Below are 23,182 nucleotides of genomic sequence, written 5' to 3' on the forward strand. Positions count from 1 at the left end.
TTGTTTGCAGTGACCTCAGGTTGCTTGTCATCTCTATGCTTCTTCATCCTCCTTATGCTGTTCATTTAAAACTTGTATGCTTCTCTGACCATTTTTAATTTTAGTAGTTGCACTTTTCTTCTAAATTTTAAGTAAACCATCTGATCATTTTCCTGGCAGTCTTCAAATCACTTTGTTGTTTCTTCCTGCAACAAAACTTCCCCTCTATTCCAAGGGAGTTGGCTTTGTGGTTTCCTCCGCCTACAACTGCCTTTTCAGTGATTGCTCCCTTTCTCTGCTTTACCAGCAGACTCCTCCTCTCCTTTCTCAGCCTGTGGGTGGTGTTTTGTTACTGAGCGCCTTTGCTGTTTCTCTTGGCCATGGGAAGTTTGGCGCTTGTTGACAGAGGGCAAAGCAGGATGGTACCCAGCACTGTTACTTTTTTAGTACAGCTGTCCGTGAGAAAGCTAGAGGCCACTTCTGCACACTTGCTCCCTTCAGCCTTAGTCCCTTTTGCAGTTGTTGCTGTGTTGACTGCTAGTTCACCTCACACTCACTATCATGTTGCTTTCTGCTGCTGTGTAAAGGGACAAACTGACAGCAGGTGTGACCTTCTGCTTAGATTTCCAGTGGCAGTTTTTTAGGATAGACTAGGTTGAAAATACATATACAGTCAGTAATCATAAATGAAAATAACTGATGCAGTTTTTTTAATCGAGATTTTCAAATAAAATCTAAAATCTCAAGCAGTGTACTGATCTGTGGTCAGATAATTGCAGAGGTTTTAAATTAAGCTATCTGTCTTTGCACTGAAGCAGTTGAGACACATTTATGCAGTTTCATACTAGCTCTGCTGTGGGCTTGTTCTAGGATAGTTTTAGACCACAAGCATAACCAATCAAACTCAGTGCCTATATTGGCTGTTTGATGGTCCCCAGTTTTATTCGATGCGTTGCCGAATAAAATCCTCCTTTCTCTTAAACACAGGGTCAGAATGTACTATTCCAGGAAGAGTTTTTTCATAAAAACAAAAAAAACAAATTCCCCCCCCCCCCAAAAAAAAAAACAAAAACAAAAAAACCAACAAAAAAACCCCAAACCAAACCCCAAACTAAATCAAAAACAAAACCTTGGATTATTCTGTTAAGGAGGATACTTAAGTGATGAATGACTGTGTGCTGGGATCCTAAAGTCCTAAAGTGGAGTTTTCAGCAGTAACAATACTACTGTTGTGCTGCTGTGGGTGTCTGAGACCCTTTACAATTAATTGAAGGCTAAAAAATATTCCCCATAGATACCCCTTAACTCGTGAGTAAAAAGGGACTGTGTAAATGTAGCAGCCTGAAAGGTTTAGCTTACCAAAAGCTATCTGCCATCTTCTGTTTACAAAATGTTCCCAGTTATCATAGTATTAAACATGTTCTTCACAATGCTAAACATGGTTTGATGACATGCTAAACCTGACTTAAAAGCTATCAGTAGGACATCAAAATACCTACAGTGGCTTGTAAGCTCCTGTCAGTTCAAATTTGTTCCAAAAAATGGGTTAACCCTGCCAGACTTTGTGGTGACTAAGTTATCTCTTTCCACAACTGCTGTAAAATGGAGTAAACTGCATTGTTTGCTTAGGCTAATTTAATGGAAAGATAATTGTGAGCTCACGTTAGGTTACTCTGCATCAGATTCATGCAGGTAGGTGATATAAGGCACCAGTTTTCTATTCATGTTCATGGAATAAAGATTTCAAAATAAATGTTGTTTGCTACATTTTGAAAACATCCTTTCTTTTTTTCTAGTCTGGTGGCGAAAAGTTGTCTGCAGGCCTTTATTAGTTTGCACCTCTGTTACTGCAGCTTCTTCATGATATTGTCTCCTCTGTTTAGGGAGTTCAGTCTAAACTGATGCTGCAGAAATTTATTTATTGCAAAACAGTATTATGATACTTGATTTTAGGAGCCATATAGCTTTAATGATGGTCATTACTCTTCTCTGTTCATGTATTATGTTTTTTTATATATCCTACCCATAGAGCTGCTGCACCTCTGTTTTATTCCTGGAGTGCTATGAACTTCTGATCTGTTCTATAATTACTGTATGTTTTCATGGAGCTACATAAATACATAACAATTTTATGGAAAAAATTTCAAAATGTGCCAGTCATAACAGCAGAGTTAATGTTGTATAGAATGTGTTCAGGTTTTTCCAATTTAACTTTTTTTTTTTTCCCCTGCTTCAACAGAAATTGCCCAAGTTATTGCCTCTTACACAGCAACGGGTCCAGAACAGCTTACTCTTGCTCCTGGTCAGTTGATTCTTATCAGAAAGAAGAATCCAGGTGGCTGGTGGGAAGGAGAGCTCCAAGTTAGTTACTGGGTTTTTTTAAAATAAAATTCCATGTAAAAAGATTTGTAATTTTTAATGTGTCAGTGATAAATGAAGATGTTCTGCAAGTAAGCATTTACAAATGAAATGTCTTTACAAAAATACACGTACATTCCAATTCCTTGAACTTGGAAATAACTTTGGAGGACAGCAGGAGGAAGCCATTGTACCTCACTGTAAGTCAAGGAGACCCATCTTATGAATCAGACCCAGTGTGCATTCCACTCCTTTGTACATTTTCCTGGAGGCACTTCAGATATGAAAGATGAGTAGATTTTAGGGTGTATCATTTTGGCTGCTTTTGAATCCTCCAAGTCTTGTGTCCAGTAGTCTTCTTCATGTGAGCATCAAGACAGTTGTCATGTCAGGTGGTGGGGAAAGCCAGCAATGCAACTGGAGTGTAAAAGACTGTTGGGTTAAGTGGCCAGGTCTACTTGTGTGCCCTGTTCCAAGAGTGACCATGCAGATCACATGCATTTGGGTCAGCTGATACCTGTCCGCAATGTGAAAGCGGGTGCACAGTCCTGAATGTCTTCCTAAGAAGCTTTCTAAATGGCTTCAGCCAAAAGTTTGGTTATCCCTTTTGTTGAAAGATTGAGAAGTATTTTACAGCAGTAGTGTTTTTGTAAAATGGCCGCCACTTTTTCAGGTTGCTTAATGAATGTGACAGGGTAGAATACCAGGCCCCATCTCAGCAACAGCTTGATTTAATGTAGAAGAGTGAAAAGAATGGTGTCTGTTGTGAGCATTGGTAGGAGAGAGCTTTGGTGTTGTATTAGAAGATAATAGATAATAAAATATTTTAACCGGTTGGTTTTTTGGGGTTTTTTTTTTAAGAGTAGAAGTTGACAGTTTGGAAGCTTTGATTCTCAATGACTTTCTGGCAAATCTGCTTCCCTCCCACCTCTTCCCTTCTCCACTACCACCGAATGAGGTTTTGTTTGGTTTTGTTTTTTTAACAGGGAATGTTAAATGAAAGAATAGAATTTGTTTATTTTTGCAGTGTAGGTGCTCACACTAACTCAGATATTTTTTTCCCACATTACTACCTGCCCTTTTTGCCTCTCCTGGTGATTTTTTTTTTTTTTCATCCTTTGTGGAGAAACACAAAAGAAACAAGCTTTGGCACGCTGGATTGGACCTGCAGTTTGTCTGTCCCAGTATCCTGTCTCTGACAGTGACTCACTGCAGCTGCATTACAAACTGAGAGCGCTGCTGTAGGCCACGTGCAGTAACCCGCTGCTCGCAGCACACACACTTGTGGACCACACGCACACTAATACATGTGTGCACCGTGTTTTTGTACTGATATCCTCTGATTAGATAAGCATGAGAACATGTAGTGTACTTTGCAAAACCTTAACATCTGTTGATTAGGATCATTTGGACAGTGTCTGACCGTATGTATTTGTAGTTGTCAAAGCTTAGTTTTTGTTTGATGGGAATCTGGCTTTGGGATTTTGTATCTGAATCCAAACTTTGCCCATTTTTTCTCACCATAAGGTTTTGCTGTTCTTCTAGCACTTAGTTAATGTGACATATGTTTATACTCTGTTTTTTGGGCAGGAGAGACTATTTAAAAAGTTTAGATACTGTTTCTTTAAAAGAGAAGAGGTAATTTGGATTCTTAATCCCTACTTAAACTATCACAATCTAGGTTTCTGTTTAAATGCAGTTCTTTGCATAATGAAAAAGCATTTAAATGCTGCCACTTATTAACGGAATAGCTAGCTTAATATTCTAGAGTTACGGTTTAAACAGAATCAGGAGAAATCTTTCAGAAGAATCAGGATTGTAGTATTGATTATAAAGCACACAAAGTAGCAACACTGTTAAGTGAAAAATCACTCAAATTAGTAAATAACTACTGTTCCAATATTATAAACTACTCTATATATTATGAAAGTTTACTTCACTTAATAGAAATATCATAATATTAAACTATTGCCACAGTAATAGATGACTTTTTTTGTTATAAAATGCATTTTTCTATTCTAAAGTAGTCAGTGTGACTACAAGTAGTTAAATATGAGGATCTATTGATATGCTTAATTGTCTTAAAAGGATTGTGGTTTTTTTTTTTTACTAGGCACGAGGTAAAAAACGGCAGATAGGATGGTTCCCTGCTAATTATGTAAAACTTCTGAGCCCTGGTACCAGTAAAACTACACCAACTGAGCTACCTAAATCAACAGCATTACCTTCAGGTAAGCAATGCAGTTGCATTAACAAAGTTACTTTTGTAATGTGTGTCATTTTCAATAGGACTTGAAAAATAATTATGGACATTCAGTAGAATATTTAGCATCTGTTATCCTAACCACTTTGTTAAACTCTAATACTATTTTTTTTCTTCTAAATGAGAAAACCTAACAGTTGGTCTGTGTATTTACAGTAGTGGTTCCTCAAGTATGAACTGTTGAATGCTAAAAAGCCATCTGTGACACTACATCTTAGAGTATAAGCATTCAAATTACCAGTCCTATTTCTTTGCACTAATTGTAGTAAAGGAGTTTTTAAAGGTTCAGGATGATCTGTGGGCTTAGCAGTTGAGGCACCTCTCGTTCAGAACCTTTGATTTTTCAAAGGTGAGATGTGAGAAAACAACTCAAATGAAGATGTAGCTTTTTGTCTTGTATAGGTACTTACTTTAAGGTTTATGAAAGGATGCAAGAGTAGTAGACCTTTATATTTTTAAAGGTATTTGTTACAGCTCCACTGCAGGCAATATCAAACAATCCTGTCAGTCTGCTGTGAGGTATGAAGGCAGGCAGAAGACTGAGAACAAGAAGTTCATTCCTTGTGACTCAATCTTGAACCATTTTGGGCTTGTGAGCTGGTGTAGTACTAAGTAAAGAGGATTCTTGTTAATCAAAATAATGCAGAATGGATGTATCTTCTCCTATAAGCGACCCAGAAGACTTGATGTGGTTGTCTGTCATCAGTTTGGGTTTGGTTGTGAGTGGCAAGGGATAAAACCCAACGCTTCCCCAGGCCAATTTTTTGCTACCTATCATTAAAATGAAGTGAGTGTTTCTAGATGAAAAATGGTAGTGAGCATAATTTTCTCCTTTAAATATGTATGAAGGATTATCAAGCTGTTTAGGGAACTAGAGTACTGAGGTATTAGTTTCATGTGCTATTGGTGTAAATAAAAGATATTATCTTAGAAGGCAATTTTATATTATATTAAGAAGGGAAATGTTACAAATGGTGCTATTTGTCTCCTTTGATGGTAGTCATAACGATGCAGAAAATCAGACTTCTACAAAGACTCACAAGTTTGTGTCCTGCAGTTAAAGTGGTAACTCAGCATTGAGACACATACTTTTACAAATCAATATGATGGGATTTTAAAAATTTTATTCATGTTTTTAAATGATTTCAAATTTGACAGTCTGGGACTTTTCACACATGCTAATAAAACTTTACAAAATAAAATTATTAGCACTTTTTTTGTCGCATACAAACCAACAAAATCTTAATGACTTTCATTTTTATCAAGTTCAGCTTTGTTATAGACCTTTCATTTTGAAGGATGAGAAAAAGAATCTTGTCTTTCCATTAGGCTAGATGGCCTCACTAGCTGTGTGGTTGATGTGAAAGGTTAAGATGTTAATGGTTGTGAAGCATCTTCATAGTGGAAGCACGTTTGTGGGGAGGCTTACTATAGCAAAAGACATGGGAAGCCTGAAGAAAAACCATCTGCAAGGGTTGAGTAATGCCCAAGGTGGTGCATTGTCAAGGCTCTGAGAGTGCCATGACTGTCTGGGTTTTGGAGAGAGGGTATCTATCAGAAACTAGTATCATCAAAACCTCTGCTTCTTTTGTCATTTTGTTTTGATGTATATGCTCTCTATCTGCCATAATGTAATGCAAACTGCATGACTTAACAACTTCTTTTTTTTGCCCCTTCTAAATTGTGTTGCATGGACACTTTTGCTTTATACTTTGAGGTTTTCTTAAACTTTGACTGCTTTGCGTGTGTCCCCTTCTAAACTTTCATCATGAACATGTCCTTCCTGGTGTTGAGGACTGATAAGAACTGTTACTGCGACTTGAAGCTAGTCAGGCAGAAGGAAGTTTACAATATAGGAATAGTGGGAAATGTGTTTCCAACCGTTCTGCTTGTTTAAAGAGAGACAACATTATAGATGGTACTGATTGTGAGTGTTGTATGGGGACCTGGATTCCCTCTGCTGTTGCAGTAGGACTAGTATTAATCAACAGACAGTCCTTCTAAAAAGGAAACAAATGGATGAGAAGCACTGGAGCTCAGAGAAGATAAGCTATAGGTTGCTTCTCTAGCTAGCAGTGGCTTTTGGAGTTTAAAATAAGTGAAGAACTTCCTTTCTGGGACTACTATAAGAGCTTTGTACATAGGACTAAGGTGTATTCTAAGCTTTGTGACTAAGTGTAAGATCAAGATGGGGTCACTGCTTCAGGTTCAATTCAGGAGTCCTATCTCTTCAAGAATGCTCTTAAGATTATTTCCCCAAGCTTAAAGTGATTTTCAGGATCCCATTGGACTATTTAGATATTTTGATGATACTACTGGACAGCACCAAATTTCATAAAATGCTTTGAAGTAGAAGAGAATGAGCTCAATGAAAAATTCTTGAAAGAAATTAACTCTAGAATTGGTTACAGATCTGTTAGTGTATGTATTGTATTCAGGTGTGGTCTAGCTTAAAATTTGTTACCATTCTTGATGTTAGTAATAACCTGTAAACCTCTAACAGGAACACTGTAAAACAGATTCACAGGTCTTCAAAGGGAAATGTGAACATCAGTGGTGTTCACACATTGGAACTTATGTTGGCATAAAACTGCCTAAGACAGGAGCACACCATAATATACATTCCTTTAGAAATGCTGGTTTATCTCCAGAATGCCAGAGAAATGTACACTTTGGTTAGTTGATGTGTTAGGTGTTACAAATGACAGTGAGTGCCCCTTTTAATTTTTTTCTTTTTTTTCCCCCTTTTGCAAGTAACAAAGCTAAATATTGAGACATATGCAGATTCCTGTTAAATGTGGAGTTTATTTATGAACTTTGTGAACAGACATAAAGTTTTAGCTAAAAGTGGTTGAATAATTTCTGAAATATAAATTTAAAAAAAAAGAGAGGAACTATTTGACGAATTTAAGTAAGTTGCTGGCTGAGTACAAGAATGAAAATAGAAGAAAATTTTAGGATTAATATAATGGATGATTAGATAGTCTTACGTCTCAAGGCAAAATACCAGAAGCCCTGTGACTTGGCATAGAGAAAACTGAGAAGTAAAGGAAGGTATGTATTTAAATAAACAGTTGTGCTGCTTTAGAGTATTAAACTGCTCTATTATAATTGAACAGAAAGGGCTTTTTTCTGAGAACCAGTCAGATTTGATGAGCTTCACAGTAAGGAAATAGAAAATAGGCTGCTGGAATCTGTCCTGTGGTGCCAGAAAGGCAAAATGGCCTAGGATGCTTTTTATTTATCCCATCCTTTCCAAGATCTTTGTGTTCCTAACACCTCAGTGTTATTTTAAGTATATCACCATTGGCTTTCTCTTGAATTACGGAGGTGTGTTGAGTGTGTCTGCTGCTAAATTAGAAAAGAATGCCTTTTTCAGGCTTCAGGTAGTGGAACTTAAAATGTTTCCCAGACAGAAAAGTCCATTGACCTGTTCTGGTGGAAAGGATATTTTTTCAGAACAGGATGGTGAGGATGCAATAAGCAATTTTTATAGATGTACAACAAATTTGGTGCTTTTGTGGGCAAAATATATAAAAAGCAAAAGAGCAGTGGCAATAGAAAGCTAACATTCTTGAAGAGTTTGACTCTTTACTAGAATTTCCAATCTTCTCCTACTGTTAAGCACTTCCAAGCAAAAGTAGCTTGGGGACAGTTCCAGGCAGGTTACACCGTTGTCAGTTTGTACTGCTGTGCTCTGCCCTCTCTAGTGTGATCCTGACCCTTCAGTAAGCTGGGAAACTCTTTGGTGGTTTTTAAACTACCTTGAGCAAATTTGTCGAAGGCTTGGCTAAGCACCAGTACAGGGGCACAGGAGAGAGCGGCAGGACTACAGCAGGTCAGCGTAGTGTCTTGGAAACATACTGTGACATCTGTAGCGTTTGTAGTGGGTTTACGCATAGCTTATGTTTTGCTGAAATGTTACCAGTGCGATAGACCTCTTCCTTTATCTTACAGTGTGCCAAGTAATTGGTATGTATGACTACACTGCACAGAATGACGATGAGCTAGCATTCAATAAAGGCCAGATTATAAACGTCCTTAACAAGGAAGACCCAGACTGGTGGAAAGGGGAGGTGAATGGACAAGTGGGTCTCTTTCCATCCAACTATGTGAAGCTGACAACAGACATGGACCCAAGCCAGCAATGTAAGTGACCCTCTCTGCTGCCATGCTGTGATTATTTGTGTAGTACTTTAAGATGAAACATGCAGCATTGCTGTGATTCTGCTGTGGTTTGCAGAACTCAAAGCTTCACCACTGCTGCACTTGTCAAAGTCTCTTTGAAGACCTTCTGTAATGCAAACCTTATTTTACATTTGTTTTATTTTTAGTTCCCATCCCCTTTTTGTAGCATGTTACCCTTTATCATTTTTGCACCATGCCGTTTACATGCCTGACTCATTTTCCTAGCTTGAATTTGCTCATTGTTTTGTTTTGCTTATGTGTTGTTTTCCTCCTTTTTCTAGGAATCATATGTTGTCCATCCCCCACTCAGGCTTGAAAGTCCTCAAAGAGACCCACTATCCCATATCACTGCCCAGAGGGATGATGGGAGATGCAGCCTTGATCATGTGGCTTCCAGCATGATCATCTACTGCCTTCTGAGTAGAAGAACACACTGCAGAGCAGTTTACCTCATTTTACATTAGTTGCATGTAATCGCAATGTTTGAGTTAATTACCTACAGATATAGACACAAAATTAAAATGAAACAAACAAACAACAAAAAAACACACAAAAAAATCAGAGGATAGTGGGTCCTTTTGTGGCTTTCAGAGTTACCAAACTAATTTTTCCACCTTTGCACAGGTGCTTTCAGTAGTTTTGAAATTATTTTTAAATATATATTTTAGCCTTTTAAAGGAAAAGTATAAATGAAATTTCTTCATTGCAATTTTGTTTGTGCAAAAAGACCCACTATCAAGGAATGCTGCATGTGCTATTAAAATTGTTCCAAATGTCCATAAATTTGAGACTTTATGTATCTTTCTTTTTTTATTGTTCACTTGTCCAGTGTTGTCAATATGTCTTCTTTTTTTATTATTTTTTTCTTCTTTTTTTAAATTACAAAAGAGCAGAAGGAGTTAAATCAATTTAAGGAACTTTAAATGTGCCCAATTACAGATAAGGTATTTTGTTGTAGTTATTGTACTGTATGTATCAGGTGTTCCTTGTTGAGTGTGTAATACATTGTGGAGAGAAGAAATTAACTTCCTTCCAATGCAAGAGATATTAACCTTGCATAATGTTGTTATCCGAGTTATGTTAATTTTATTTTGCACATTACTTGTAGCTGCATACAGTTAGAAAACACCCTGGTTTGTGTTTGTCTCAGATATTTCTTTTTTTTGCATTTTCTTATCAGAACTCAATAGAATGCTACGTTCATGTGGGATTTGAGAATTAACTTCTTTATTTTCATCTTGGTTACATGAAGTTTGATTTCTCATTTTTACTTTCTTATGACTATGGAACAACACATTTTGAACAAGTAATTTTCCTGACAAGAAAGAATGTATAGAAATATCTCCCTGCAATTAATTTCCAATGTTTACATTTTTTTAAACTAGACTGTGGAATTTATACAGATTAATATTAAATGGAGCTTACAGTCAAATTTATGTAGTAGATGTGCTGTAGCTAAGCCTTGTTTGTCTTTCCAGCATTAGTTACAAGCCTTTGATGAAATGCCTGGTGCTGTCAGTGCAGAAACCCTCCCTTCCCAATGCCTCAAGCACAATATAGCCATTCTACTAATTACTTTACCATTTAGTTATGTTCTGGTTTATGTATTTCATTTATTTCTAAATTTCATGCTGGCAGTGTTGTAGCATTTTAACCCTACCCCATCTCCCACCTTCTGACCCGTCGTGCAGTGCAAAGAACAAGTGAAGCTCCTTATTCAATTGCACTTCAGTATTTCATCAATATGAATGTAAATTATATAAATATATAAAAAACTGCAGCTTTAACAACTGTAATACAGCCTTTAAAATTAGTTACATGTATAGATAATTAAATTCTTCATATAAAAGATAGACTAAAATGTGTTTGTTGTCTTGTTGCTGTGTACACACAGAATTCAGCAAGTGGCAATAGTGCATGTAATGAATATGCCACCAGAATAGCCTGAAGCCCGCCTGTTTAATTACAGAATGACACTTGTCTTGTTTCTTTGAATATTATTTCAATATAATAACTCAGATTGATCATGACTATCTGCAACTTTTTGCACCTTTCTTGCTTTATTCAGTGGTTTCTATGTGTTACAAAGCAGTTGATATTTTTTGACACTATACTGGTAGATGAATTAAGTATTCATTGTTGTTTTACCATGGGTTTACATTGACAGAGGCTCTGTGTTTTATGCCAGAAGCTCTAGTCTTAAAACATGCACAATTGCACAGATTTTCTTTCTTTTTAGGATAGTATTTAACATCCACAATTTTTTCCTTTACTGCTCTGTCATTAAAAAAAAATTCTTCTCCATCATCGCCACTTGCTGAAAAATATGCTGCCTAGTATGACAGAAAATGAACAGAACGTAATACTTGTAATTTTCAGTGCCCATTGCTTTGCTTACTGAGGGTGATGTAGCCAGATTTTACTCCACTATTTCAATATTTTGTGCATTAAAATGTTATTTTAATGAAAGGATATCTCTATTTTCCCTTAATGAGCTGTTGTGTTGAAAGATTTATAATTTGACTAAAAGCCTTTGTCCTGAGGGACATTGTTTTTTGTGACTTAAGGCCAGAAACATACTTTCTCTATATATTGAAATATTGGCAATACTTTGGGTATAGGGATTCAGATGCTGCTTCCCCCCCCCCCCCCCCCCCCCCCCCCCGCCCCCCATTACTTCAAGTGAGAAGAAAAATAAAGCTGTTAATTATAATAATCTGCAGGCTACATGTTTTTGGACATGCTTCTTTAAAAATGCTGAGAGTGATGTCTCATCAAGGATTTTCAGAGTCACAGTGCCCTAAAAGTTCCTGGGATCAATTTTCCACTGAAGTGAAAAAAACAGCCTGAAGTTGTCCCTCCTGTAGATGCACGCACGCACGCAGTGGTGTGTGTTGTGCCAGGACTCCTCAGGCAGAGGAGTACTGTGTGCTGCTCAACAGAGCAACGGCTTTATCAATCAATTATTGAGAATAGTTAACTCACGAAAAACACATTTAAGATGTCCTAGACAAAGATATTCAAACCGTTGTGGCTTATATCGACAGACGTTGTTGAAATACCTATAATGTTTATTTACTCAATTATTAAAGTTTTTAAGTGTACTGCTATAGCTTGGCATGGTAGTTTTTAATCTTCCTCATAATCAGTGATTTCTTGAGCAGCAGGGAACAAGATAATTGCACTTACTCTTTTTTACCTGTCTGCATTTTTGTTATATTTTTATATATATGTTTATGAGAAAGTGAGCATGAAAGCAGTTCTTTATTAAAGAAAATTGATGATTTCCATCCAAAAGAATAGTTTTTCAGGGTTGTATCTCAATCCAGTTTTGACCCTCTCTCCTTCTGCCTGGTTCATCTGAAAAGATCTTTAACCTCCTAAAGCACAGGGTCCCCTCCCACAGCCACAGATCCAGACTGCAGCAAGCAAACCTGTTCCCGAGAGTACGCTTGCCTCCTGCGATGGAAATGTGCCCGCACGCTTGTTTCTTTGGGCCTTGAATTTGTGGCTGCAAAGCCAACAGTAATGCCAGTCAAGGCTGAAACAAGACTTGCGTAGACAAAAATAAGAAACCATTAGCTGACTTTTGATTTTATTTGTCTCTTAAGTTAATATTAAGGAAAAAATAGTCTCACTGCTGCCTAGTCAACTGAATGCGTTCTGTTGACGTTAACTTTCGTGTGCCAAGTACCTTTTTCCTTTGCACAGGAGGTCTCACTTAAGGGATGTAGAGGAGACGGGATTTAGAGACTGCCGCTCCAAGTGGTAGTGGGACCTTTTGTTCACAGTTTTTCTGTTTACCTTGAGAAGAATTCCCTGTGTATTCAGCTGCCAAGGAAGAATTTCCATGAATGTTCTTTCAGGGAATTTGTTAATATCAATTCAAATAATTTAAATCTGTCCAAGACAACTTAAGAGTCTGAAATGCAGGTTTATCAAGAACACTTTGCTTTATATTCAGAGTCAGTTTTATTTAAATCTCAACTCTTTCGGATCTTCAGTCCCTGTGAGCTCACTGAACACATTTTAAAATGGCCTATTACCATAACCTTCCCTCAAGACAGCAAAGTAACTGCATGTTCTGGGTTTGTTCTCTGGTTTTAAAGCAGTTCTTTTTAGTTCTTCACGATTATTGACTCCAGCTATTTAATTTCTTGTTAAATAGCTCCTTCTATGCAGTCCTCTTCTGATTACAATATTTGGTTTATTTAAAACTCTTTTTTAGACAACTTCAATAAATCCAGGGGCAATATATCTCAAGTACTACTTAATCAGTTGAATTGCAAGATAAGTACATGTACACAGACAACTGGGTAATTGGCTGCTGTTTAGCCAAACAGAGAGCGCTGAGGTGACCTTATGCTTCCAAACCCTTAAAGAATGTTTTCAGAAGGTTGACCTGGATGCAGTTAAAAATGTAAATTATTTTCACAAAGACTTCATTTCCCACATGTAGACTTTATGGGCTTTTATACTTGTTTGATAGCTTGCAAAGGGGTACTTTACCATGAATAAGGATTCATTTTGAGTTATTGTTCACGTGAGGAGAAATTGTGAGAGTTATCTGAACTATCTGGTGTAACCTAGTAATGCTAACAGTGTGCGTAAACCTACTTCTGATACACGGAACAGAAACTTGTTACAGCAAGTTTCATAGCTGTTTTGTTCCCCTCCCCTTTCCATAAACCTTAATTTGGAAACGTCATTAAAAAAGCTCTAAAACGCAAGAAGTAGCCTGGTGTAGTGCTCCTCCTCAGCACAAAAATCCAGATTACAAGGTCTGCATAGAGCCAGATCAAACCTGTAACTCTTCTTCTGTAACTTACTAGTCTTGTGGAGCAACACAGAGTAAGTCAGATTTTTTAGAACAAATTTGATCTTGTGGAATAGTTTTACTTAAGCATCTCATAGAGAAGGTAGCTGTTGGTGTCTAAAGGTAGAAAGATGTTTATACCCAAGGTAGCTGTCCTACAGCAAGTGGGTGTAGGGCTTTTAGAAGGTGTTGGATTCCCTGTGGCCTTGTGGAGGTCCTTGGCTCCGTTTTCTAGCACAAGTTTCTAATTTGTTTCTTCGTCCCCTCCCTACCTTTTTGAGCCTGACCCCTCGGCAGCAGCTGGCCCTAGCAGCAAGAAGGAAGCTCTGTGCCTACACGCCGTTCGGTTCCCGACTTCTATGTTTGATCTGTGCCGGTACCAGCTTTCACCCACAGAGTGCTGCTCTGACACTGCTGCCTCAGCTGAACACCCACCAGTGGACAGGTGTGAACTGGTGCCAGTGCTGGCAGACGCTAGCCTGAACTGGGCTCAAATTGGCGTCACAGATAAAGGTTTTCTGTGCCCTGGTCAAGGTGGCTGAAATGGGATTCGTATTTTTTCCATTGTACTCATCTCTGCTAAGAGCAGTTTTCTCTGCTGAATTGTTTCGTATGTTGGGGAAAATCTGGATCTGGATGAGTGCTACAATCAATCTCGTTTGATTCCTTTGCTTTCTTTTTTCTTTTTTTTTTCTTTCTTTTTTTTTTTTTTTTTTGTGTGTGTGTGTGTAACCTGAAGCCAGGAAAGACGACATTGGGAGGTCTGCCCGATAAAATGAAAAAGTAATAAAATGTTGTTTGTTAAAAAGTTTGGACTTTTGGTCACCACATTCCTGATTCCAAGTGAAGTACCTGTTCAGCATCTTTATTTTTGGGGAAGACAATGTAAAATTGGACTGTGCGGTTCTTTCTGCTTGGATCTGTGGCTGATGCTCTTGACTGGTTTGCTGTTACTGTACAGTAAGTGGTCAGGGGCTCAAGATAGGTCCCGGTTCATAAATCAGAGGTGAGATTTAAAGTTACCTGATGTGGTATAAACCAGTCCAGGAGTTGGTTAACTCTGCCGATTTATATTTTTAGATGCATCCATGCCCTCACATGTGTAGGATTTTATTCTCTCTAGACAGATTCTGAAAAGGGAGTGGTAGACATGTTCTGTTTTTTCCGGATTTAGTAGGCTTCGTTCCCAACTGTCTCGCCTGTTGCCTTCCCCTCCTTCCTTTGATTGAATACTAAAACTTTTCTTTTTTCTGTAGAAAATAAGGTGTTAATCTAAAATACTGCAGAAAATGAAGATCGTGGTAATGTATCACAAGTCTATGTTTTGAGGACTACACTCAGGCATGTTCTAGAATTAAAAAAAAAAAAAAAAAAAAAAAAAAAGGAAAATAGAAATTGTTATGAAAGATGCTTGGCCTCCTGCGTGGATTAGCAGTGGCAACCACCTGATGATAGCTGAGTGATGTGAACAGGAGAAGGTGGCACATGTGTTAGTGGTGACTGGTCTTGGCAAAAACAAAGTAATCATAATATTTTGCAAGTGGGACTTTCCAGACTTGTTTCTAGATCCTATTTCCATCCATCTCAGAGGGAAATACTTTGCTCTAACAATAAACGGACGTACTAGTCCATCTGAGAAATTCTAAACATGCTGAAGTCATTGAAAATAGGTGTGAAACGGGATTTTGCACCACAGAAGCTTGAGATGGAGAGATCTGTTTGGTACCAGACTCTGCTGTACTCAGCTAAAGCTTGAGAGTCTCTCAGTGGAGGGCCCGTCCCACAAGATATTTATGGGAAATTGGTGGTTGCATCTGAAGCTAGTTGATAAGAAGGGTGAATGGTGAAATGTTAGTTTGTCTGAGTAAAGGAATGCAATCATGGTGTGCTATTCCCTTCTGCTTAAGGATTTGGAGGAAAACTGTGACACAGTTTTTTACTGCTTCTGGTTCCCTACAATAGAACAGATTCCTCTCTACTGTGATCTTGTCATTACGGACTAGACCAGTGTGAGGTTTACAGAGAAATCTGGAGTTGTTTAGAAAATCTCCCTGAATTAGAAGAAATCAGAAATTGTGCCCATATATGTAGATCAGTGAGTTCCACAGCAGAACCATCCTTCTGAAAAAGCAGCATCTCTTGTGCATTGCTTTCAAGCTTAGTTTCAGGGCTGACATTGAAAGGAAAAGAAACATGTTTACTACTTGGAATGATATTTGAAATAATTTTTTTACATTTCTAGAATCCCTTAGTTCTGCAGAAACCAGGACAGTCCTATGGTGATAGGAGGCCAAAGCACGGATTTATAGTTACAGCATTTGTATGTTGGTTCTGTAAGTCCAGACAGAGTAACGAGTCTGGTGAGTTGTGGGCAAATGCCTTTGCTTGGGGTCGTACTGGTTATCCAGTTAAAGGGCAGAAATCCGTTTATTCACATTAGCTATTGTAATTTCCCCATTCTTTTCTGAGTTTACTAGATCATAGCTAAGGATTCAAATTCGGCACCTTCCAGATGGGATCCAGCACTGCTTTTCAGAGCAGGAGAGAAAATTGGAAAGAATAGGGCACTCAATAGCTGAAAAGACAAATGCCAGTGTCTCATTTTAAGTACCTGGGTGGCTGTATGCATGAGGAGCTATCTGTGCTTTAGGTTAGGAACGTTAACCAATTCCACGCTGAGGTCGGAGCCCCGTACTTAACCACAGCAGAGCTTTCCCATCTGTCAGTGGACATGTCTTGTATCAAGGGTGTTTTCTAGCCCCTAGCAGGAGCCTCTTAGTAAGTTGAATTAATGAATGATATTATTACAGCTGCAAGTGGAATTTAGATGTTCATCAAAGTACTTTGGCATCCATGAAAAACTAGCCAGAGCCCTGTGGCCTGACATTTCCACTTGGAAGGGGACTCAGTTCTTCTTTGGTGTTTTTAATACAAAGATGAGAAAAATCTTTGTGCTTGTGCACCTCATGAAGAAAATCCTTTCTCAGAAAAGTGTCTCCTGCATGTTCTGCTCAGATTGAAGCAGGCTATTTTCCCAAATATTTCATGTTCAAAAGTAGACCAATTGTTGAAATTCAGAGTAACCCATTTACAGCCCAGTTGGCTGGATGTCAAGCTAACCTCTAAAATATATCATGATTAAAAATGTTAAATGCTTCCTCTGAAAGGTTGGTGGTTGGAAACCACACTTCAAACCAAGGTCATCAGCATCTTTGAACAGTAAACTTCCCCAGCCTCTAGAGAAAAATAATTAAGCACTTCGTTTGCCTTTGATGAAGCTGACAGTGCGTGGGGAGAACTTGTTCTGTTTATTTGACCTCTGATTTACATGATAACTAAGAAAATGCTCTGAAAGCAGCCATTTATTAAACAAATGAAAGTTTTGGCTTTTGAAATGTGCCTAATGCTTTGATTATTTTGTCATAAAATTGATAATTTTCAAAACCTATATTTCAAGCAAAGTTTCAGTTGCATCTTCTAAAGGCCTGCAGTGTACTGTATCTCAATGGAACAACATGCTTCTGCTTCCAATCTGTTCTGTTACCGGCTTCTTAATCATAGAGGAAACTAGCTTGACTGTATCTACTTTTCTTCTTGGTTTTGGTTGGGGGTTTTTTTGTTTGTTTGTTTTTTTTTTTAATTATTATTTTTAAGTCAAATCTATCACTACCTTTTCAGGAGCACAGATCAGTTAAAACAACAGTTGAAGGTAGTCCACGATAAACTTACTTGTGATACATGGGGACCTTGCTAGCAGCATAGTACAGAATCAGCTCCTCGGTTATGTTCAGGAAGCTAAAAATGCAGTAAATACTATACAAGTATTAACTTTACATGCACAGAACTGGAAGAGTTGTCCAGGTTGTGATGGGATTAGGACCACTAGTTGTTTACTTTGAGCGTTTAATTAAGCTCAACTGAAAAATACTGGCTTACAGAAAAAATTCTAATTATATGTAATGTCTAATTCAGAATAGGAAATAAAATTTGAGATTCTAGAATTTATACAAAAATTCTAGCGTCTACACAGGATGAACACAAGGGAGGTGGTTTGCAAAAATTAAAGGATGAAACTGATGGAAGATGAGTTCTTAGTTACACACTTACCCCATGCTTTTAAACATAAATGATAACAACAATCAGCCCTTTGGTTTGGCCTGTAAATTACTGAAATCTGTGGAGTGATCTCCACTGACCGTCATGTGTTCTGGCTCAAGTCCTTCAAACACTTAGAAGCAACGTTTAATTGAAGTGTGAAGAAGTAAATAAGCTCTGCAGTACCTTCTTGGTCAGGCTGCCTACTTTGACTAGAAGGATAAAGGTGAACCTTGAATTTAGAGTATCAATAAGTTGAGGGCTTATATAGAATTCTAAGGTGCCCATCAGACCATTAAGGTCACTATAGTGCTCTTGCCCTAATTCTGTTCCATTTTAGGGTATCTCTACATTTTCATTGGCAGTAATACCAGATGAAGTCTTTGCCTTTTTTTTTATTAGTAGCCATCCATTTGAGGTTTTGTTTTACAGCATGGCTCCAGTTGGATGACACAACTGAAGGGGACAGTGAACCTCAGAGTGAGGTTGGAAATGGGCAAGTGGTGGTGAGAGGGATTTTTAAGCTTTGCTGCTAGAGAGAAGATAGCATTTCAAGATGGGCTTGAGTTACCAATTAAAAAAAAAAAAAAAAAAGGCAAGCTGTTAAATAAAATGTTTTGAGTCACTGAGGGATGAAGTGTTGTTAGTGTTGTGCCATTACATGTGGAATAATGATTAAGTGAGCTGAACAGGCAGTAGTTACAGGTCATTAAGTGTTACTTGAACTGCTACAGATCTGAATCAATTTGCAAATGACCGTAACTAAAATCTAGGATCCTTTTGTGTTTTCCAGGGTGCGCAGACTTGCATCTTCTGGATATGTTGACGCCTACTGAAAGAAAAAGGCAGGGATACATCCACGAGCTAATTGTCACAGAAGAAAACTATGTAAATGATCTGCAGTTGGTCACAGAGGTAAGACAGCACAGCAGCTTAAGTAGCAGGTTTTAATCACTCATCTTTATACATACATGTATGTAGACACATATGCATGTGTGTATGGGTGTGCATGAAATTAATGTTAAGCCCTTGTGTTACTGGCACCAAAGCACTGTCTAAAGTATCATTCTACTAAACCCTTTTTACTCCTGATTTTGAACGTTTATTTCTCATGTAGAAGTTCTTGAAGCTTGATGCACATTTTCCACATTCATGGTGGCACTCGGTTATCACTGTGATTTTCTTTAAATCTTAAAAGGTGCATCTCTTATGTGGAAGAAAGGGAATTAGCACAGGCAACTGACTTAGACAATTCTTTTGACAGAGAAGGAAAGCTTCTTTTTTTTTTAAAAAAAAAAAAGAGGTCAAGATATGCAAACCTGAGACACTGTGAGATAAATGAGAACTTCCATAAGAGTCCAAAGTAAAATGTATTTTCAGTAGTATTATCACAGCAATCATGGGATATTTTGCAGGAGACCTCAGACTAAAATTCCCAAGTTTCAAACAGATTATCCAGGTCAAAACCAACACAAATTGAAATTGTTCTCTTAAAGCCATGCACTGCTCACATATTATTAGGGAACACCATGGATCCCTAGGGCCCAGTGCATGTCTGAAGTCTCTTCCACTGAGTGTCAGGTGCTACACTGATGTAAAATTTTCTCACCTCCAGGCTAAGGAAATGAGCATCATCAGTCTCGGTCACTTTGATTATACTACTATATACTTTCTAATTTGCTTAATTTTCTGAATCTCTAGATCTTCCAGAAACCACTAATGGAATCTGAGCTGCTAACAGAAAAAGAAGTTGCTATGATTTTTGTTAATTGGAAGGAGCTGATTATGTGCAATATAAAACTACTGAAGTAAGTGGGTTTTTCCCCATACTTAGCAATAACAAAATCATGGGCCTCTCCCCCTGCTTCTACTTTTAGCTGCATGAAAATATTTGCCACTTATGCAAATAGTAACCAAAAGGACCATGCATTTTTCCTTGTTGGAAAAAGCAAAATATTAACAACGTTTCCTATGACTTGTTGTTGTTGAGAAAAATCCAGCAGTTTTTTGCTGAGTAACTATTTGCATTTACTTTGCTCTGAGCATACATGTGCTTGAGAAGGCAAGATCAACTTCTCCTGCAGCATAGTGCCTGCCAAGGCTACCCACAGTCCTGTTGTAGGCTTTTACTTCCTCTGTCACAGCTCATACGTAGTTCCAGTCCTGTTACCCCTGAATGCAAAACAAGGGACAATAACCTCTGCCTCCCTTTATCCTGAGTTAGCTAATGCATTCCTTTAATTATTGTAAGCTTATAGCACCTGAATGAGCTGTTTTGTGAGAAGTGACGCCCACAAAGCCTGGTTTCTTATGGATTTGTGCCTAGTGTACCGTGCACCCTTCCTTTCAAAGTCTCCAGCTACTGCAACCCCAACTGTCTACCATGAAACTCCATGCAGTGCAAGTACCCTTATTTCTCCCTTAATTTTCTGTGGCCTCTGATGGATCCAGTTCCTACTTGCATCCTTCTCACCCATCCCTATCGCTTTGGCAAGACACAGTAAATGCTGTGGCTGATTCGGAGGAGGCACATGCACACAGGTTGCTCATCTGGTCATTGCCAGAGCCAGGATTGAGTTAAACCTGCATCATCATAACCAAGAGGACTAACAAAGTTCCTTTCTTCCCTACTGCTGACTTTTGTTGAACTTACAGGAATTTTACAACTTTGAGGTATCTTCTTTTTTGTAACACGTATGTGAAAATGGCCCGCCCACAAGTTGAAAACAGTGGCAGTGATGGGACAGATATCCAAGGCAGCTCAATGTCAATAAACCCCCTTTCCTTGGGAAACCAGGCTAAAAAGTAGAAGTTGCTTTGAGCTTAAAGTAGTGAGAAGGTTTTTATCTCTCATTCACTAGCACATTAGTTAGTCTTTTTCTAAACTAATAGGAAAGGAAATTATATTCTTTTTTATATTGTATCTGATCTGGCACTGCATTAAGTGATGTCAGATAAAAGTTTGGTTACCACAAGAAGGAAAAAATGTTGGCTGAGGTTGCAATCTTGATTATTGAATTCTTACAATATGCAATAAACCTTGTGGCTGATCTACTTGTTATTCAGGGGTCTATTTGTTTCAGTAATAAATAAGGATCTTGCCATTTATTTCAGAAATGAGGAATCATTCTTTAGTGGTCTACATATACAACACACATGACCTTTTCGTGTTTAGGGCTTTGCGTGTGCGTAAGAAGATGTCTGGAGAGAAGATGCCAGTGAAAATGATTGGTGACATACTGACAGCTCAGCTGCCACACATGCAGCCTTACATTCGGTTCTGTAGCTGCCAGCTCAATGGGGCAGCGCTCATCCAGCAGAAGACAGATGAAGTCCCTGAGTTCAAGGAGTTTGTTAAAGTAAGAGAAGAAGCAATCACCGTTAATTTTGTACGCTAAATTTAGCTCATCATTTTGCTAATTTGCAGAACACAGTCTCAAATAGTGCTCAGTGTTAGGCTAGAATGAAGAGTCTTCAGACTTAAGCACTCACTCAAGGAATACATTTTTTTCATTGAAGGAGTACATGTTTTCAAAGAGCTCTGGAGCTCTACAATAGTTTGTTTAATCATGGTTTTGCTGTAAAGTGCTGGGACAGTAAGAAGAGGCCCTTCTCTGGTACAGGCAAGGCAGGTGAAGAATACGTTGTAAAAAAATACTAGAAATTCTACTGCACTGACTTTGTGATCTAAGAACAGATTTAGCTGAGGCATGGTGTTCATTTATTGCCTTACCTTTTCCTTTCTTGGAGGGGCTCATTTTCCAGGGTTTTAAACAAACTGACTAACAACATTTTACCTCTCTAATGTTTCAGAGGTTAGCAATGGATCCTCGCTGTAAAGGAATGCCACTATCAAGTTTTCTACTAAAGCCTATGCAACGGGTAACAAGATACCCACTAATAATTAAAAATGTACGTTCTTTTGCAAAGATGATGTTTTTGATGCTGCTTTGCTTATAGCTTGATTAGAGGGTAGTTTTCCTATTTGTGCCAAGCTTTGTCAGTGTTAGATATCTGATGTGCTAGGGAACATGGGATAGCCTTTTATGTTTGACCACACTAGAGAAGATGCAGTAACTCATTTGGCTTCAGCAAAATGACTCAGTATTTCCATTAGAAACAGAGGTGAAACTTGTGCACAGAGAACCGGAAGGCAGTAAATTCTGAATGAAAACTTTGAAATTCAGGTAACAGGAGTAACAGGTCAATCTTAAGCTCATCTTTGCCTTTTTCCACAGTATCATTTCCTCCCTGTAGTCCGGTAAATGACATTCAGTGTGCAAGCCTGAATGCCAGATTGTTGCGAGTTACCTTACTGTGCAGCTTACATCACTGGATAACTTACAACCCTTTCCTAACTTTCATTTGTTGCCTAACACTTACCATCCTGAATAATGCTGTTGAACTTGGCCCAAGACTTTTGCAGGAAATAATTATAAATTGGATGTTGACATTTAAGAGATTCCTTAGAACAGTCATTGCTATATTTCTGTGTATGGCTGGAATTTGTGTACTTATGTCAGAAGAGCAAGCAGTGTACTGATGCAAAGGCTCTGCAGGCAGGCGTTCATTTCAGCTGTTCGCAAACAGACTGTGAGATTGTCTCCTATTTTTCATGTTTGTCAAAGAGGAAAAGGAATGTGGAACATTCTGGCTCTGATGAAAATGAAAAAATAAAAATTATAGAGCTGACAATATGAATACATGTTAACTGCAGATAACGGAAAAGGCTAATGTATTTTATTTATCTATAGATAATAGAAAACACTCCTGAAAACCACCCTGACCACAGTCACTTGAAGCATGCTCTTGAGAAAGCAGAAGAATTGTGTTCTCAAGTAAACGAAGGTGTGCGGGAGAAGGAAAACTCAGATAGGCTGGAGTGGATCCAGGCTCACGTTCAGTGTGAAGGCCTGTCAGAGGTAAACAAAGTGCTGTCTAGAGTAATGTAAATACAGGCACACTTCTCCACCAGTTGGGAAGATACCATGGCTCACTTGCAGCACTGCATCAGGGGACAAACAGTGTAATTAATCAAGTCATACAATCTTCAATCCGTTGTTTTCATCTTTCTTTGGCTCCCTTTCACTCCTGCACGTGATCCTTTTTGCTGATCGTGTTATGGCCTTCAATATGGTAAATGCTGCTTTTGTTGCCTGGCTCTGGGCTAGTACCAGGTTCAATGCCGCAATTTTCAACCACAACTTTCCAGTTTCACAGCTCTTTATAATACAGTGGTTATTGGACTGCTGTATGCCATCCTGAAGCTATACCTGACCATTCTGGACTGGAGTGCTTTAAAACTCGTAACAGAAAATATTTTTTGCGATAAAACTTTGTAGACATTTTGAAAACTCAAGAATACTGATCAAGTCTCTCTCAAGACTTTACAGAGAGAACTACTGCCTCCCGTTACATACTGCTTTTTAAAGTAACGTGCTGAGTTTCTCTACAGAAGCTATAATGAAAATATTGTGTCAGAG

General features: G+C 38.2%; 1 protein-coding gene across 7 annotated transcripts in view; it reads left to right on the top strand.

The window, feature by feature from the left end:
- Window positions 1-23,182, top strand: part of ITSN1 (intersectin 1) — a 136,377-nt gene that overhangs the window by 104,999 nt on the left and 8,196 nt on the right. For 5 of the 7 annotated variants that reach the window (XM_040584983.1, XM_040584988.1, XM_040584984.1 and 2 more), the window contains 8 exons: window positions 2,219-2,340; window positions 4,451-4,568; window positions 8,558-8,749; window positions 18,493-18,614; window positions 19,401-19,507; window positions 20,875-21,058; window positions 21,513-21,611; window positions 22,454-22,621. In XM_040584983.1, the coding sequence (XP_040440917.1) occupies window positions 2,219-2,340; window positions 4,451-4,568; window positions 8,558-8,749; window positions 18,493-18,614; window positions 19,401-19,507; window positions 20,875-21,058; window positions 21,513-21,611; window positions 22,454-22,621 (1,112 nt within the window). Of the gene's footprint in view, window positions 1-2,218; window positions 2,341-4,450; window positions 4,569-8,557; window positions 8,750-9,069; window positions 14,413-18,492; window positions 18,615-19,400; window positions 19,508-20,874; window positions 21,059-21,512; window positions 21,612-22,453; window positions 22,622-23,182 lie in introns of those variants that run through there. The other 2 variants (XM_040584987.1, XM_040584989.1) reach the window with 2 other exon arrangements.

Source organism: Falco naumanni, chromosome 2, assembly GCF_017639655.2.
Source record: "Falco naumanni isolate bFalNau1 chromosome 2, bFalNau1.pat, whole genome shotgun sequence".
Lineage (NCBI taxonomy): Eukaryota > Metazoa > Chordata > Aves > Falconiformes > Falconidae > Falco > Falco naumanni.